The sequence below is a fragment of the Cydia strobilella genome, chromosome 16 (genome assembly GCF_947568885.1).
Source record: "Cydia strobilella chromosome 16, ilCydStro3.1, whole genome shotgun sequence".
Taxonomy (NCBI): Eukaryota; Metazoa; Arthropoda; class Insecta; order Lepidoptera; family Tortricidae; genus Cydia; species Cydia strobilella.
Genome location: NC_086056.1, coordinates 13,878,399 through 13,897,440, shown reverse-complemented (window position 1 = coordinate 13,897,440; position 19,042 = coordinate 13,878,399). Strand labels below are relative to the sequence as shown.

Genomic DNA, 19,042 nt, shown 5'->3' with positions numbered 1-19,042 from the left:
GTTTCTGGGACTTGTGTAGAGACACCTGGCCCCGTCCCATGTCAAAAATGACACTGCCAGAAAGCCAGGTGCAGTGGCAGACAACGCCCAGACTGCCAACTGCCGCAAATATGCATTTTTTTTAAATGATTACGAATTTGCGGCACTGGCGGTTGAGACTTTTGGGCCTTGGTCATCAGAAACCAAAACCTTAACAAAGGATATTTCCCTAAAACTTGTTGGGGTGTCTGGCGACCTACGAGCACGGTCATATTTTGCCCAAGGGCTTAGCTTAACGATACAGCGGTGAAATGCGGCCAGTGGTTTGGGGACTATGCCCCAGGTGACATTAGGGTTTTTCGAAAATTGATTAAGTACCTATGTAAATATTGTAAATATATATTGTGCCTGAAATAAATAATGAGAGACCCGTTATATGCACTCAAATGATTGAGAATGCATACTATGGACCTTTGGCTGCGTTACTTATATCAAAGATATAGGTAACTCCGTAATACAGTCTAAGGAAAAAACGAGCCTCGAAAATCAAGAAAATTTGATTCTCGATCAGAGGGCGCTACTAGCTTTGGCCTACTGTCGTATAGATGGCGTTGACGGTTTCGTTTGTTATTTAACAATTTTAACGCATATCAGTGAAAGAACATGGGTCAAAATCATAAATATAATTAATGCAAATAAAAAAATCACATAAGCATAAATTTTAGGTCTGTGAAAAAAAATCATTTATCCATATTTAAATACATTTTATCGTATTATTATAAATCATAATTTTTAGTTTTAAAGTGTGTCGATAGATGGCAGTGAATTTACTGTGGTTACATAATCTACTATGACAGTACCGCTCTATCTTATTATATCCTCTTTGCTTATATTTGGCCAAACATGACCATGTGAACGATTGGAAATAAAAACTTTTACCAATTCCACAAAAAATAGACAGACATTAGGGGTATAAATCTATAGAAAAGTGCTTGATAAGCAGTCGTGAAAACCGCAATGCCTTTATGACCTACACGGAAAATGGGAAAGGCTTTTATATTCGATTGTCTGGCACGGGATTAGATTTAAGAAACGATGGAGTTCGACCAAGAAAAGTCTTCAACAATTTTGATAGCATAAGCAGTGCAAGTGTTTGACGTTTAGAAAATGTGTACACCTTTTGTACGATAAGATTTTCTATTGTGCATAAAATTTTCTATTGTGCCTTTTGTACGATAAGATTTTCTATTGCGTTAGTAAAATAAATAAACTTCCATAACGCCAACCAAAACTGTCAAGTTATTATTATCTTCTGACATAAATCAATACATTATCCGGCCTCATTTGTCCACCGCTACAACACTCATCATTCACGTAACTATAATCTACGTCAGATTAGATTTGAATAACCAATAAAAGTCACGACTATAATAAGTAATGGTCATAAGGAATTACTGACGAGTCGAATATTCGTATGGCACGACCCACCGCAAGCGTATTTGGGCATTCATATGTGATTGGGTGTAATAATATACAATCATAGAGGGAATACGTGTATGAAACTGTGTAAGTGATTTTAATTGAGAACATTTACAACACAAAAGGGTAATCGTAACAGTATATTCCAAGATGGGTGGTTATACCCACCGTATCTCTTACATAACATACCTACAGCTTTTTGTACATATACTCTAGCCCGCTAACGCTAACCTTACGTTTTGTACATTCAAGCCGGAGCGGCGCGGCGGCTAGCGGCCGCTATGAATCTGAAGTGGTCCGGTTTTTTCATTTGAAGTCTGCCTCTTTCGCACCCATGCCATGTTCATATACGTGATGGCTTCCCTTTTACACACTTCAATAAAATTCTCTTTAAGAATAAGTGTCATTCAAGATCTGTGCTTGTAACTGTTGCCATTGTTTTTATTTATTCGACATAATATGTCACAGCCGACACATATAATTCAACCTACTCAATGCAGGGTATCCCATAAAAGGATAAGCTCGTTTTTACATCCCAAACACACCTATAAAATGTGTTTAATGTTTTATGTGCCTAAAGTGGTAAAATGTTTACGTACGTTTAGCGACGTAATGTCGGCGGAGTAAGCGCGGCAACAAATATAAAAATTAAATGTTTGCCTTTAAGGCTATGCGACAATTGTGACGTGGCGCAAAGTGCCTTGGTAATAATGTAACATTTCCCGACATCGCTTTAATTTAATATAAACCCAGGAACGGTGTAATTTAGAGAGAATATGTAAGAAAAATCAAATGGGTAAAGATATATTTGGGGTCAATCTCACACACATTTACTTAGTTATGTGTGACGACCGGTCTGGCCTATTTAGTGGGGTAGTGACCCTGCCTGTGAAGCCGATGGTCCTGGGTTCGAATCCCGGTAAGGGCATTTATTTGTGTAATGAACACAGATATTTGTTCCTGAGTCATGGATGTTTTCTAAATATGTATTTAAGTATTTGTATAAGTATTATATATATACCCACAACACAAGCCTTCTTGAGCTTACCGTGGGACTTAGTCAATTTGTGTAAGAATGTCCCTATAATATTTATTATTTATTTGTATAACTAGCGTGTATTATGTATGTGTATGGGACGACACACGTTGTACCTACTAATTTGTTAGATGAAATGTCTCAGTCATAGAGAGACCATAACTAAAGAACAAAATATTCATGCTCAGTACAAAATTGTGTGTATCTGTATACCCTTGCTGAGATTCGCGAGGAGTTATTCGCGACCCGCTTATTCGCATCGCAGGTCAGGGGACCTGGCCAAGGTTAATATTGTTGATAGAAATCGCCAATCGCATCTAAAATAATGTATGACAGTTAATCACGTGACTTTTCGTAGCATCTCTCATACCGACACATTTTTTAGGTTTCCGTACCCAAAGGGTAAAAACGGGACCCTATAAGTTATAGGTTTTCGCGGGCTTGGTTTCCGCAGCTCGACGTCATATTGCGTCATTTTGCGTGACGGGACCCTAATTACTAAGACTTCGCTGTCTGTCTGTCGATCTGTCTGTCTATCACCAGGCTGTATCTCATGAACCGTGATAGCTAGACAGTTGAAATCTTCACAGAAGATGTATTTATGTTGCCGCTATATAACAACAAATATTCCCATACAACAAACGTGATTTTCTTTGCCGTAGGCACTAGAAGATAAATTCTATTCTATAAAACTCAAGAGAGAGTATTTAATGGAAGACCTCTCAACTCTCAAAACCCTTAAACAGACAGAACATCAGATAAAATGAGAAAAAAAAACTAAGGAGATTGCTAAGTCGCCCGTCTAGATTTTTTATCAAAATAATTATACAGGAACAAATCGATTTTATCTAATTTTGCATAAAATTATGTTTTTGTTGTGTAGGCTGCATCCATCACTATGCATTTAAAGGTTAAGTGTCGATTCGGCTTTTCTATCAACGATTGTCGTCTTTTCTAGGCCCCCCAGTAATAACCATGGTCAAAAAACACAGTAGAATGACTAGCACGACGCATTCCTATCATCACTTACGACTTTTCAACAACATGCCTATATTTTACTCGTATCTAAGGTGTGAATGTGAAATATCGATCATATAGTTTAGAACAATGGACCGAGAATGTACGATAACGATCAGAAGATTGCCTTCAATATGTGCTTCATCATTGAAGCTCGAGTATCGATACAATCAATCAACCTGACTGAGTTAGGCCGGTTACCCACACACCTGCAGCCGCAAGGCCGATTTAGGCATAATTATAAATTGACTAGATAGATTAAAGCGTTTTTTCTTTTAATTAGCTGGAGATGTGGACAGGCACTGTAGCGGAGCGGACCGGAGATGTGGGGAATCAAACAATACCGACCCAATAGTGTTGACGACGGAGATGGTCGATGGTGGCAGTCAGGATAATATCAAGTAGCCAATCAGACAAGCAAACCACGAATTTGACATAAATAGTGCTATAGAATGTGTAGTAAAGTGGAATGAATTAAACAATCTCCAGCTAATAAGAAAAAAAACACTAATCTATTTAGTCAATTTATAATTATTTATAATTATAAGCTCAAAATGATTCTAAATAGCTCTTTTCATTATTAAATCACATTTACAATCGGGTCTATCGCAAATTTATTTTGTTACCTTTATTTACCGACGTTTCGACACAGGTTTCACTGGTCGTGGTCGCGGCTAACTGACGTCCCAGCAAAATGTCAAGAGATTTGTGTGACTACCCGACGAAAAGTGTATTTAAAGTTTTTGCTATACATCACATATTCAAACCACCCTTTCTTTTTTTCATTATGCTATTAGAGATTCGTAGATACTTTAGACGCGTATTCTGATCTCTACTCTTCATGCTGACTACCTATCCTGTCGTCTGGGAACTTCCCGCCGAAAGCACCCCAAAGAATCAGCAAAAAAAATGTCTCCATCGCGCTACACATGTTAGCTAGGGAGACTCCGACCTTGCTAAGTCTAGATTTACGTGAAGTATCATATGGCGCGGACATACATACGAAATATCATTTGATATTTACCAGTCGCTTTTCGGTGAAGGAAAACATTGTAAGGAAACCGGACTAATCCCGATAAGGCCTTGTTCACCCTTTGGGTTGGAAGGTCAGATGGCAGTCGCTTTTGTAAAAACTAGTATTTACTCCAATGCTTGGAATTAGTTGCCAAACGGATCCCAGGCTCCCATGAGCCGTGGCAAAATGCCGGGACAACGCGAGGAAGATGATGACTTCTCAAATCGCCGGCAGTTGTGTGAGTAGCCGGCATAACAGTTACGATATGAATTTGAACTTTACATTACTTACTGACAGGTCAAAGTAGGTCAAACTTTGTTCAAAACTTTCTAGGTTCTCCTTTGAAACAATGAGATGCGTAAAATAGAAGTTTGTTTAATGAAAAAGTTTACCGCTGTGAGGGTAAATGTGTTTATTTTGTTCAATACTGTTTACAAGAATAAGAGATAAGATAAGATAATATTTATTCATTTAAAACTTAAGCTAATTGGATTTATACAATGGTAATTATACAGTTTATACTTAAATACAATACAATTTATACATTCATAGATTCATCATTTAATACCGAACGAATTTGTATTTTCTGTCGCTAATGAAAATTTGATAACAATACCTAAATGTGCCTAAACTAAGTAAACATTTACTTGTATCTTAGGTACTTTTTGTAGGTCAGTGTATCAGTGGGTAAATGCTTACCGGACAAAATGATTATTTAAATATAAAGCCCGCTCCAGACTACGCGCCGCGATTCGCGCACGAGTGTGGAGGGCCCTTAATAACAATAAACTAAATGACCATGACAAATCTTTTACATTCTAGAACGTCAATTAAATACTACTCCCTTTTTAGGGTTCCGTACCCAAAGGGTAAAAACGGGACCCTATTACTAAGACTGCTGCCCGTCTGTCCGTCTGTCTGTCACGAGGCTGTATCTCATGAACGGTGATAGCTAGACAAGACGAGTGACTAAAACAAGTAAGTCTAAACCGTGAAATTATTTAATGATATTTTATTGCCGCTATAACAACAAATACTAAAAACTACGGAACCCTCGGTGGGCGGGTCCGACTCGCACTTGGCCGGTTTTTTTTAAAGATTTTTTGCTGTAATGAAGTATACTTTATTTTCGTTTTTTTTACAGGAAGCCCCCCACCCCGTATCAGCTGGTACTCCGGCGAGACGCTCATCGATGCGTCAGATGAGGACAGCGATATCCCGCTGATGAGGGAGAACGAGCTATATCTGCCTCTCACTCGGGACAACGCGGCGGGGCTGTCTTGTCGCGCGATGAATACGAAACTCGCGCCACCTGTCGTCGCGACACTACAAGTCAAGCTGTATTGTAAGTTGTGTCTCTTAACTTCAAACTTTGGTAAATCCATTCGACCCTCTCAAAAATCTACCTTTTCTTAATACCAAAATGGCATAATCTGACAGATGGATTTGCTCGAGTTGGAAGTTAGGCGACTCAGTTGGACAGTTATTAATTAGATAAGTCCTAATTCAAAACTGTCATCAACGAACCCTAATACGAATGAAATATTTTTCCCCGGAATTTACAACGTCAAGGTCTTCTGAATAATTGAGTTAAGTTCAGTTCTTGATGACCATCCCTAACCTATACAAGCTTAGTGTCTGACACAGTGGCATTGCTAGGAGCCCCTCGCCCACGGCCTGGCACTAAAGGGGGCCCCACACAGCCAACCCTTTTTACTACCTTGGCAATACACATGGAAGGAAAAGGGCCCCGTAAATGTGACCTCGACCACGGTTAGATTATTTCACGTCATGCCACTGCTCTGACAATAGCTAGAGACCACAACTCCTCGCTCCTGCGGTATTTAAATGTTAAGCACTCTCATTGAATAAGAATGAGCTACATATACTTATTATTATTCCAGTGCCCGCCTACAACGTGTCAATCCACTGGGTATCAGGCACGCTTGGTGACGCGTTACAAGCAGGCCGACCAGCTATAGTCCAATGTACCGCCCACGGCTCCAACCCACCCGCCGACCTGGCCTGGTGGTTGGACCATAAGCATCTCACACAGCATAGTAATCAGGTACGTTCACGTATCAGGCACCCATGGTGACGCGTTACAAGCAGGCCGACCAGCTATAGTCCAATGTACCGCCCACGGCTCCAACCCACCCGCCGACCTGGCCTGGTGGTTGGACCATAAGCATCTCACACAGCATAGTAATCAGGTACGTTCACGTATCAGGCACCCTTGGTGACGCGTTACAAGCAGGCCGACCAGCTATAGTCCAATGTACCGCCCACGGCTCCAACCCACGCGCCGACCTGGCCTGGTGGTCGGACCATAAGCATCTCACACAGCATAGTAATCAGGTACGTTCAGGTATCAGGCACCCTTGGTGACGCGTTACAAGCAGGCCGACCAGCTATAGTCCAATGTACCGCCCACGGCTCCAACCCACCCGCCGACCTGGCCTGGTGGTTGGACCATAAGCATCTCACACAGCATAGTAATCAGGTACGTTCAGGTATCAGGCACCCTTGGTGACGCGTTACAAGCAGGCCGACCAGCTATAGTCCAATGTACCGCCCACGGCTCCAACCCACCCGCCGACCTGGCCTGGTGGTTGGACCATAAGCATCTCACACAGCATAGTAATCAGGTACGTTCACGTATCAGGCACCCTTGGTGACGCGTTACAAGCAGGCCGACCAGCTATAGTCCAATGTACCGCCCACGGCTCCAACCCACGCGCCGACCTGGCCTGGTGGTCGGACCATAAGCATCTCACACAGCATAGTAATCAGGTACGTTCACGTATCAGGCACCCTTGGTGACGCGTTACAAGCAGGCCGACCAGCTATAGTCCAATGTACCGCCCACGGCTCCAACCCACGCGCCGACCTGGCCTGGTGGTCGGACCATAAGCATCTCACACAGCATAGTAATCAGGTACGTTCACGTATCAGGCACCCTTGGTGACGCGTTACAAGCAGGCCGACCAGCTATAGTCCAATGTACCGCCCACGGCTCCAACCCACGCGCCGACCTGGCCTGGTGGTTGGACCATAAGCATCTCACACAGCATAGTAATCAGGTACGTTCACGTATCAGGCACCCTTGGCGACGCGTTACAAGCAGGTCGACCAGCTATACAGCACAGCATAGTAATCAGGTAAGTCCAGGTAGGTTCAGGTGTACCACGCCCACGGTTCCAACCCACTGCCTGATCTAGTTTGGTGGTTGGACGATCAGCACCTCACACAGCATAGCAATCAGGTACCTATTTTTTAAAAGCTTGTTTTTTCATGGGTGTTCTCTTACCTGAACACCCATGAAAAACCAAGTCAAGCACTCAAATTAAAGTCAAAATCAACCTCCAGATAATAACTGAAACGTGAAAGCAAAAAAAATATTTCGACTTACTAACTCACAAAACTTGCTCAGTAGCAAATCTGCCCGTGTGCACTGTTTGCAAACTAAAGACACGTACACACACACACACACACAGTTTTTGTTCAAAAATGCTAAAAAAAACAAGGCACATAATGTTGGATCTTCCAAAAAAAAGAGGATACTAATTAAGATCTAACGCCTAGATTATAATTAGGAAACTAGAGTTAGACCAAGAAAAGTCTGCAGCGATTTTGATGGCACACGCGGTACAAGTGTTATTTTGAAACGTCAAATTTCTATGAAATTGTGACGTATAAATAAAACTTGCACTGCGTGTGCTATCAAAGTCGTTGCTGACTCGTCTTGGTCGGACTCTAGCAACGACTTTTTGGTACAAAATCATTTTTATATATCTCAAATCTAGGTAGATTCTCGTGGTTTCTATAATCGCTTCACATGTGCCACCTAGCGCGATATTAAGGAACTACTTTCAAAGCGAGTTAGGAACTTCGCAGCTCTCCATAGGGTTACACTTAACTTTAAGATTTTCCCATAGATGGCGTGCTGAACAAAACACGTGTTCATTTATCATTGATTCATCATTTATTATTATCCATTAGCACTATTATAATAATTGTCCAATAATTTGTGTCAAGTACTAACTACCTACTCACTATATAGGTACATGATTTACTGTTTCTTGTTTCCTAATGGATCATCATAAAATACTTACTCCCACTGAACACTTAAGTAATATATCAAATAAGTATAACAAATTACGTGTTTTTTTCTTGTCTGGCACTATATTGCATAGGACGTAATAAAAACTTTCAAAGATATAAATGTTGGTATATATACTTGACTGTAGTCAAAATCACCGGAGTCGGATACGAACTTGCTGGGAAATAAATTAGGGCCTTTATTTTTACCAGTTCAATATTTTTGATGCACACAGTGCCTGAACTAAATCCTGAATCGGTGCCCAACTAAACTTTAAAAAAAATGTGTGTAGGTACGTATTAATAATATTTGTGTTATCTCTATTCACAGACCCTAATAAACTCAACGGGCACCGCGATATCATTTCTGCAACTGTCGCCCGGAGTTTTAGACGACGGTGCCACATTGGCCTGCGTGGCGACCAACGTCGCGATGGCGCCCAGTCGAGGCGCCAAGGCAGACTTAGTCAAGCTCAACGTCACTTGTAAGTATACAGAGACGGATATAGTCAGTGAGAGAGACAGTGCCACTGGTCTGCGTGTCGACCAACGTCGCTATGGCGCCCAGTCGAGGCGCCAAGGCAGACTTAGTCAAGCTCAACGTCACTTGTAAGTATACAGAGACGGATATAGTCAGTGAGAGAGACAGTGCCACTGGTCTGCGTGTCGACCAACGTCGCGATGGCGCCCAGTCGAGGCGCCAAGGCCGATTTAGTCAAGCTCAACGTCACTTGTAAGTATACAGAGACGGATATAGTCAGTGAGAGGGACAGTGCCACTGGTCTGCGTGTCGACCAACGTCGCTATGGCGCCCAGTCGAGGCGCCAAGGCCGACCGTATACACAGAGTATTAAATGTAAATAGATTGTTCGAGAGATCGGCTCACTTAATATTTCGTTAACCTTACCAATTAACCTCGTGAGTCTAAATACTCTAAATGTACATTAAAATGTACATATTCGTGGCAATCTAATTTGAACCTTTCATGAAACAAATAAAGTAGCATTTCTTTTGATTCATTGCGTTTTAAAACGAACGAAATTTGTGCCAATTTACTTTATAGAACAAATTAAAAATTGGAAAACTTTCTATGGTGGGTCTTATGAAGTTAAAGTATCTACGGTCTTTATCTATAAGTGAGACCGCCAGATTTCTGTCTCTATTATAAAACTAAGGACTAAGGCCTTGGTACAGTTAGCTGCAGAGATAGATAGATAAGATAGATTGTTCACCATCGCATTTTTCTACAAGCTTTTATTCAACCTGCACCTCTATATTATTTCTTACAGATAGCCCAATCGTAGAGGTGTCAACACCAGGCGACGAGAATGGCAACAGAGTGGTAGAGCTAGACCCTCTTCATCTAGTGTGCGAGGTCAAAGCCAACCCGCCTGTGGAGCGATTCCTCTGGTATTTCGACGTGAGTATAACTGTTATGATAAATGGTTGCTTACAACTCGGCCATCCTGATCGAGGCGAGACCCTACGCCATACCTTAACTTATTAAACTATAAGTACCCTGTTTTTTTATAAGGTTAGAAATGTTCTAACCTCAAATGTAGTGGTTCTAATAGGAATCCTAGCATAGGAACTTCCTATGATATCTAAATATTGCTGTATAATAATATGTAAACGACAATACAATTCGATGCATAGCTACTCAGATTTAATTTTGGAGGAAAAAAGTTACCGCTAATTTTAAGGTTATACAATTTCTAATCTGAAAAAAAGGGACTATAAGTAGTTAGAGTAATAAAGCCTTGTCCGGTTCTATAGTCTATAAATTAAGTATGCAGAATTAATTTTACTGGGAATTTGCAGTAATTACTAATAATCAAAGTCGTTAATAACGTTCGATAAAGATTGTCTCTCTTCCATATCAGAGGTAGAATATGTGGCAGCGTTTAAGACTTTAAAACATTTTTAGGGTTCCATACCCAAAGGGTAAAAACGGGACCCTATTACTAAGACTCAGCTGTTCGTCTGTCCATCTGTCTCTCTGTCTGTCTGTCACCAGGCTGTATCTCATGAACCGTGATAGCTAGACAGTTGAAATTTTCACAGATGATGTATTTCTGTTGCCGCTATAACAACAAATACTAAAAAGTACGCAACCCTCGGTGCGCGAGTCCGACTCGCACTTGGCCGGTTTTTATTATAAATATTTTTGGATTTTATATTGTCGTTTGCCACTGTGACAAAATGAAATGGGGCTAATTTTATTATTGATAAAATGGTTTGTCTTTATTCCTGTACATATCAATTATTCTGCATCGAATAGTCAGTCAGCTTTAGCAGGTCTTTAGTCTAAATATTTGACTTTTATTTTATTACGAGTACGTGTAGTTAACATAAATTAAGCTCTTATTTACCATTTCAGGATGTAGAAATCCAACCCGGTGATATCTGGGGTGCAAACACATCGTCACCGACTCTACTAGTCGAGGAGGTTTCAAGGCACCATGCAGGCCGATATGCGTGCGAGGCCGTCAACAGTGTTGGCCGGACGAGGGCACAACATGTCACAATCATTGTGCATTGTAAGTATTGTTTTTTTTTCTTTTGCCAAGGCACTGATGTGTTTGTTATAGAATGGAATAGACAAAAGTGCACATTATACAAATTGTCTCTTTTCTGAAATCAAGACAAACTCTAAACCACTATCTTTCTGGGGAAACTCGTGCCGGATATTACCTTCTCCACCCATGTATATAGATGAGCATGCAAACTCTGTATTCATAATATTTAGTGCTGTTGTTTAAGCCAACATATTTTTTTATCTATTTGGATTGAATGTCGAGACGCAACTACTTAAAATCTTTTCTCCCTTCCAGACCCACCAGAATGCGACAACGGCGTCATCGTTGTCAAAGAAACGCTCCACTGCAGCGTCAAAGCGCTCCCAACCCCAGACACATACTTCTGGCACATCTACCCCACCGGCTTCGACATCCAGCAACTCACGACCGGCTCGGCCATCCTCCCGCTGTCCCAAGTAACAGCCCCATTATCCGGGACAGTTAAAGCCACGTGTGAGGCGAGCAATGGGGTGGCGTCGCAAGAGGTGCCGTGTGAGAGGGTGCTGAGCTTGGAGCATTTGAGGCCGCAGCAGCCGCAGCAGTGTGATCTGGCTTATGAGTATGAGGAGTTTCAGATGAGATGTGTGCCAGGTGAGTTACACGCATTCTCTTTATTTGCATTCTCTCTAAGCTGTAATATGCACAAAGATTTTAGTTATGATTTTACTTTGCTATTACTTGGTAGTGACACCCATGTAATCGTCAATATAACTTGAGGATATTTACGAGCAACCAAATGTATTATACCCCATTGGGTAGAAGCTAGCTTAAACATCCATGATCCAAAATGTTCTTCTATCAATTTCCAGTGGAAAACGCTACCCACTACGAAGTATCCGTCTGGCGCATGTCCACCTCCAACACTTCCCTCGTCCTCGAACACCGAGCGGCCATGGGTTTCGGCTCAGGCCAGGCCATGGCGCAGGGCGAGGCCCCCTGGCTACTCCGCGGGGCGCTGGGCAAGCTAAAGGCGGGGGATGAGGCCGGGGCTTCGGCGTGTAATCGCTATGGATGCTCGAGGGCGCTGCTGTTGAGGCCGACGGAGAATCTGCTGACGGCGTCCGCGCCGCCTTGGTGGGAATGTAAGTATTCTATTCTAGAATCTCTGCGGTTCAACATTTTTCAGCGCAAGTGGCGTAATTTTAATAAAGCCACATTCAATACGTATCCTCGTCAGTACGGGAAAGATTCACTGCAAGGGCTGTTAAATGAACTTAAGATTTTTAATGTTTGGATGTGGTTCTGCCAGGTTCAGTTTTAAGGTGGTATCCGATTAACAAAAACCTATAACACTGAGTAATATTTTTTACAGGTGTCCTAAAAGGTTTTAAAAATTCGATTTTCTTTTCCAGTCCTAGTCGAAAAAGACGTAGCGATATCCGTCGGCGCAGTGGTCCTAGTCGCCGCGTTCCTCATCTCCACGTTCCTCGCGGTCCGGCTGGCGCGGCGCACGCGCAGCAAGCCGCCGGCGCCTGTTATTCAGGTGCTGCAATTGGACGACATAGCGAGGGACTATCTGGATACGATTGGAGGTTAGGAGTTGACTAGCAATGTCGTTGTGTGATCAGACCTTGGACTCGAGGTTCTCTAACAATTTCAACCACACGATTTACGTGAAAATAGAAAAGTGCAACACGCGATGTATGTTGTAACTTGCTTTAGACAATTAACGCGTACAAAATACCTACAGACAACAATCCCTCATAGCGGTCTGTGTGTCAATCAATTGGCATGTTTTAGCCCCATTAATATTATTACATATATTGTAAAAGACAAAATTTGACACACCATTATCTAGTTTCATAAAAATAATAATGAATTCGAAGCAATGGTAGGGAATGCAAACCGGTTTTTATTGGTATGAAATTTCGGTTAATAATTGGTTATTAACCGGTTTTTCCATACAATTAAAAACCGGTTTGCAGTCCCTAAGCAATTGTTATAAATCAGTTCGGTGATTCAGGTCCATCATATATGCAGGTATTTTATGTCTGTCATACAACACATTGCCAGTTGAGAACCTAATGCTAACATGACTAATATGTCAAAATGTCCCACAATCGGACATGGTGCTTTTAGACTTTCATATCATATAATTTATTCATGTATCATAGAATTATGCTTGTGTTAATACAGTATTTATAAATCACGCTCTAGTTTCATTGGCTTTCGTACAGTTCTTAAACTCGTTTACATTTTGAATTTTATTCCATTGGAATAAAGTTGAAAATTGTATACGTTTGTGACAATTGTACGACGCTTTTTCTTATCCCATTGCACGATCTAGTCTCAAAATATGTGTGTACTATTTTGAAGCGTATCTGATTTAATATTAAGTTCTAAAATGCATGCATATTATTAGACAAGATTGCAGACATTGCAGTACCCGCTTCAATGTACAACTTTCCATTCCATCAATTCACCAGAAAAAAGAAATATAGGAAATTATCGACGGGAAAACTCCATAACAGAGCCAGGATAGAACTTTCTCAACATTCCGAATTTCTGTTAAACTTGGCTCTTTCATGTCAGATTCCCCCTAATGAGATGCATAAATATGGCCTCACTTTTAAGAATTTGACTATCGAATAAAAGCCATCTTACATCTAGGACTTGAATTGGTGATGTATTAATTTGCTTTACTTTCCTTGAAATACATTATGAATCACGATCTAAAATTACGTACGAGAAATTCCCTGCAGTAAATTTTTTGTTCGAAACATTATGCATAAATAAGTAGTAGGTACACATATATTGTGTATAAATAAGTAATTATGGTGCAGTTAATTATTGATATTTATTTTCACCACACCAGCTGATAAAGGCTCTATTGATGGTTCAAAAACTGATAATAAAGTTGTATTTTATTCACATGTGAGGCAAAGTACATAATCAAATGCAAATTTTGAGTTGTTTTCTTATTATAAATTGTAATATATGACATGTATTACAGTTTATATTTTATATATATTAGTGTGACTACTTATAAAACACAAATCAAAATATTTAATAAAATAATTTGATTTGTTTCCAAACTTGAGTTGTTTTCTTATGTTTGCTGGTAGAATTGATTGACTTTTAAATGATGATTTTGACTCGCTATTACGCACGTGGTTCAATTTTGGAATCTTTCGCTTCCTCGGGTATCAATATTAGCACGAGAGGTTAAACCACCACTTTACCCCCTTGTTTACATACCTACTTACATGAACAACTAATTGATTGATGAAACTAAATAGTCTGAATACCTTTTAATTGTAGATTCCGAACAAACGCTATTTTTGAAATTTCCACTGTATTTAATATAACACATAATAATGTCACTTTATTCTTAGGTATAAGTAGATGCACCTTAGTCTTATGATTCAGACAGCTGATTCAGAATAATTTAATGTTTTGTCTATACAAAGTACTTCTACAGGTAAATTATTTCTGTTTTATACCGACAGACGGACAGTAGATTATTAGAAATAGGGTCCCGTTTTTACCCTTTGGGTATAGAACCCTAAAACGTACGGAACCCTCGGTGGGCGAGTCCGACTCGCACTTGTAAGGATTTTTATTGTTCTTAACCCTTTGAATGCCACGGCTATCATGTGCGGCGCGTTATCGTGAACCTTGTTTTAATGCACTGTTGATTTTGGGCTGTAGCCGCGGGCGTCAGTTAGTCAAAGGGTTAATAATTAATAACGTACTAAACTTATCTAACCTCCATCGTCCTATAAAACCCAATGTCCTTCTCAGAGAACAAAGTCCGAGCATCCTGCAGCCTGCGCTCCTGCTCCAGCGTCTACTCCGACGGTTCAGAAGCAAGCGCCCCAACCATCGACCGGAGAAGAAAACCTCTGTGGATAACTCAATACGAAGCTCCGCCGCCAGATGTCACTTTAACGCTGCATAGAGAGAGTGCCGTGTAAAATGAACTGTTAAAATATTTTCTAGTTTTAAATACAGTTGGTTCAGCAAGATCGTTTAGTTAGCTTAAAAAAGGCATCCATCATTGATAAGCGTGTGTTTTGACCCGAGAGCCCCAACCGTCAATTGAAAAGAAAAATCTCTTAGGCCACTAAACGTAGCCTAACAATTGTCATTCAGGGGAAATAATTCCTGTGTAAGCGTATTTTGGCATAGTTGTAGATAAACGTGCCTGAAATTACATACTAAAAGTACTGATGGATGGGGGTGAAGCTAACGGGCAGAGGGGGGTGTAAAGGTCCCTTTTTTTAGTTTTTCGTAAATAACTCGTAAACGATGGCCCATAGCAAAAAATGTCCTTTACATAAATAATCTTCATAAAATTGCCTACAAGAAAGATTTTATACACTTTTACGCTAGGATCAATATTTAAAAAGAAAGTTAACTAAATACGCTTACACACGAATTATTTCCCCCGATTTTCCTTCGCTTGGTGGCTTATCTGTGGATATACAAATATGCCATATAGATGCCACTTTAACGCTACATATGAAAATTGCTGCCTAAAACTGTCAATAGTCTATGGTTAGCTTAATTAGGTCAATATCAGACAATAAAATCTACCGAAGTATGTTAATTCGGACGTGAGCGACTGAAAAGCTGACCACAGATGAAAACCGATGTGGATACAGCAAGCTCCACCAACTAATGTCACTTTTATTTCAACATAGAGAGGGGTTAAAAAACCCATTCAAAATACTCCAGTTATTTCAACGCATTCGGTAAACCAGAAAGAACGGATCAGTGGATTAGAACTTAAATCACCTTTTAAATCCCTATGTCCTTTCCAAAGCACAAAATTCCGAAAAATAGTAAAACTTATAGGGAGGAATATATGATAGAAAAGTATCGCGTTTTACTTCATTTCAGTAAAAATACGTATATTAGATTTTACAAAACCGCTTATTATCGTGCCAATTTTAGACACATTCACACAATGGAAAAGGGTTAAAAACTCTTATGGAAAAATCGTGAACTATGACATTTCCATTCCAAAATATTGACTAAGTATTGTAGTTACGAACTCTAATTATAATGATTGTACTTATATTAAGATAGGTACTTGACACTGTCACGTCTAATTCGTACCAAAGTGTCCAAAATGTCGAAGTAAGTATCTTAGATCTAAACTTATCCTCCTACGGCCCAAGGTCCTACCTATAGTACTTATTCAGTTCGATGAAATTTAAATCATATTCAATTGGGTCAGTTGCATTTGTTTTCATACAAAACAAAATTAACTTTATTCTCTGCACTATACGTGGCAATTTCAGTGGCAAATTTTAGATTTTTCTTATATATGGTCAGCCATACAAATGAAAAATCCATAATTGCAGGCCCAGGCTTTAGGAGGTTACAGGTCTTATAATTAACCCTTTTCCAGGCATAGTAAGCTTTTAATTTTAAAATAACACGAGACTCAAACTCAATCGCGTACAAACTTACGTTTATTTATGGCCTGACGTTTCGAACGTGACGTTACGTTCGTGGTCACAGGCAGACTGGCGAGGAATTGTATCAACATCTTCTTGCCGCGCGGGTTTTGCGAACTACCCGCACTGGATCTTGATTATTAACTTGTACGCTAGGGTTGTCACTTTGCCTACACACAACACTCACGACATCCGATGCTATGTGGTGGGATGTTTTCCCCCCTTACAATTGCTAATTACTGGATTCCACGAAGACGACATCCCCTGTCCCTCATTTTGATTGAAATTTCGATGTTTTCTGATTTCAATTGCTTTACATATACCTTCCTGCTGTAGTCAAGGCGTTCCGTTGAGAGGACTTTGGGATTATGGAGCTCAATCCAGTGGTTTGGTCCCGACTGTAGCAAATACTGTATACTGTAGAACAGGGGTCGGCAACAGGCGGCCCGCGGGCCCGCGAGCCTCCTGGGCTATTTTGTATATAATTTTAACAAACGACAATACCTGATAGTCATAAATAAGTGCGGCCCGCGTCAATTTTGTTAACTACTATGTGGCCCTTGGTTGCTAAAAGGTTGCCGACCCCTGCTGTAGAAGATGTTGATACAATTCCTCGCCAGTCTGCCCGTGACCACGAACGTAACGTCACGTTCGACACGTCAGGCCATAAATAAACGTAAGTTTGTACGCGATTAAGTCCCGTGTTAGTTTTAAAATTATTTATGAGTGAAAATCGTGTAAGTTTAAATCAGTATATAGTAAGTTTTATCGACCACATACGTGTCAATTTAATTTCAACCTTAGCAATCCGACTTAAGGTTCAAATTAGATTGGTCTCGAGAAATGGACTTGTTTTCAACCGAATCACCAAAACGTAACTATTTGGAATTGATTTGCATTTGTAGGGAAAATCTATATTGGTACAACCTGGAAAAGGGTTAAAAGGGGCATTCCAGAAAAGTGTCGGTTACGTGACGCTATTTTTTTCCTATCGTCCAATCGGCATGACGCTACCGATTGGATCAGTTAGTCCTGACCGTGTGTGGGACTGGATTGGCATGACAGTTATACTTAACGGCACAATCTAATTTCGAATCTAAAATATTAAATTATATTTATTTTAAAGGCGGTTTGACTGAGCCAACGCAAAGAGGATATAATAAGATAGAGTGGTACTGTCATGGTAAATTTTGTAACCGCTGTAAATTCACTGCCATCTATCGACATGCTTTAAAACTAAAAATGAAGATTTATAAAAATACGTTAAAATGTATTTAAATATGGATAAATGATTTTTTTATCTGCATTAATTATTTTTATATGATTTTGACCCATGTTCTTTCAATGATATGCGTTAAAAACATAAATAACAAACGAAACCGTCAACGCCCTCTATAATCGAGAATCAAATTTTCGTGATTTTCGAGGCACGTTTTTTCCTTAGACTATATCCATCTATTGGCCAACGGTATATGTATCATTTCGTTAATGTTATCATGATTGGCTTGATCATGGCGATTGGATCATGCCGATTAGACGCAGTCGGCGATCGTCAGAACTGACTGAACAGTCAGGTCAGGTCAAGATTTATGTCGGTGATCGGCACCGTGATCGGTAGCGTCATGCCGATTGGACGATAGGAAGGATGGTGCATGGCTACCACAACTGAACCTCACTGCCGATTGGACAATTTAAACTGATCGTGTGTGGTGTATAGTATATAGACGAACTGCAGATTCAATCAAGCCTGCAGCGTCATGCCGATTGGACGATAGGAAGGATGGTGTATGGCTACCACAACTGAACGTCACTGCTGATTGGACAATTTAAACTGATCGTGTGTGGTGTATAGTATATAGACGAACTGCAGATTCAATCAAGCCTGCAGCGTCATGCCGATTGGACGATAGGAAGGATGGTGTATGGCTACCACAACTGAACTTCACTGCCGATTGGACAATTTAAACTGATCGTGTGTGGTGTATAGTATACAGACGAACTGCTGATTCAATCAAGCCTGCAGCGTCATGCCGATTGGACGATAGGAAGAATAGTGTATGGCCACCATAATAACTTTGATAACTTTAAAGTCAACAGTATACAGATGACTGTAGGTTATTAATGTAGCTGCCATTACGTGTCACGTTCCTTACAAAGTGTTCCTTTTTGTGGAATGCCCCAAAATATTAAATTATATTTATTTCAAAGGCGGATTGACTGAGCCAACGGTGTATGTATGATTTCGTTAATGTTGTCATGTTAAAAAATAATATGATGTAAATTCTATATTTTGAATCTATGAAATGAATACGTGTGTTGAATTAATAAATTGGATGAATGAAAAAGTCTGCTTTATTGTTATACCATATTCCTTTTAACCCTTCTAACGCCAACGTCACATCTATTTACACATAATGCGCCATCGTAA

General features: G+C 40.2%; 1 protein-coding gene across 1 annotated transcript in view; it reads left to right on the top strand.

Annotated features, from left to right (window-relative positions):
* Positions 1–15,181, top strand: part of LOC134748637 (hemicentin-1-like) — a 159,421-nt gene extending 144,240 nt beyond the window's left edge. Inside the window, exons 6-14 of the mRNA XM_063683434.1 lie at positions 5,671–5,871; positions 6,431–6,594; positions 8,959–9,112; positions 9,917–10,047; positions 11,008–11,167; positions 11,462–11,797; positions 12,016–12,288; positions 12,559–12,738; positions 14,951–15,181. Coding sequence (XP_063539504.1) covers positions 5,671–5,871; positions 6,431–6,594; positions 8,959–9,112; positions 9,917–10,047; positions 11,008–11,167; positions 11,462–11,797; positions 12,016–12,288; positions 12,559–12,738; positions 14,951–15,123 — 1,772 coding nt within the window. The 3' untranslated portion in view covers positions 15,124–15,181. The remainder of the gene's footprint in view (positions 1–5,670; positions 5,872–6,430; positions 6,595–8,958; positions 9,113–9,916; positions 10,048–11,007; positions 11,168–11,461; positions 11,798–12,015; positions 12,289–12,558; positions 12,739–14,950) is intronic.
* The last annotated feature ends 3,861 nt before the right edge of the window (positions 15,182–19,042 follow it).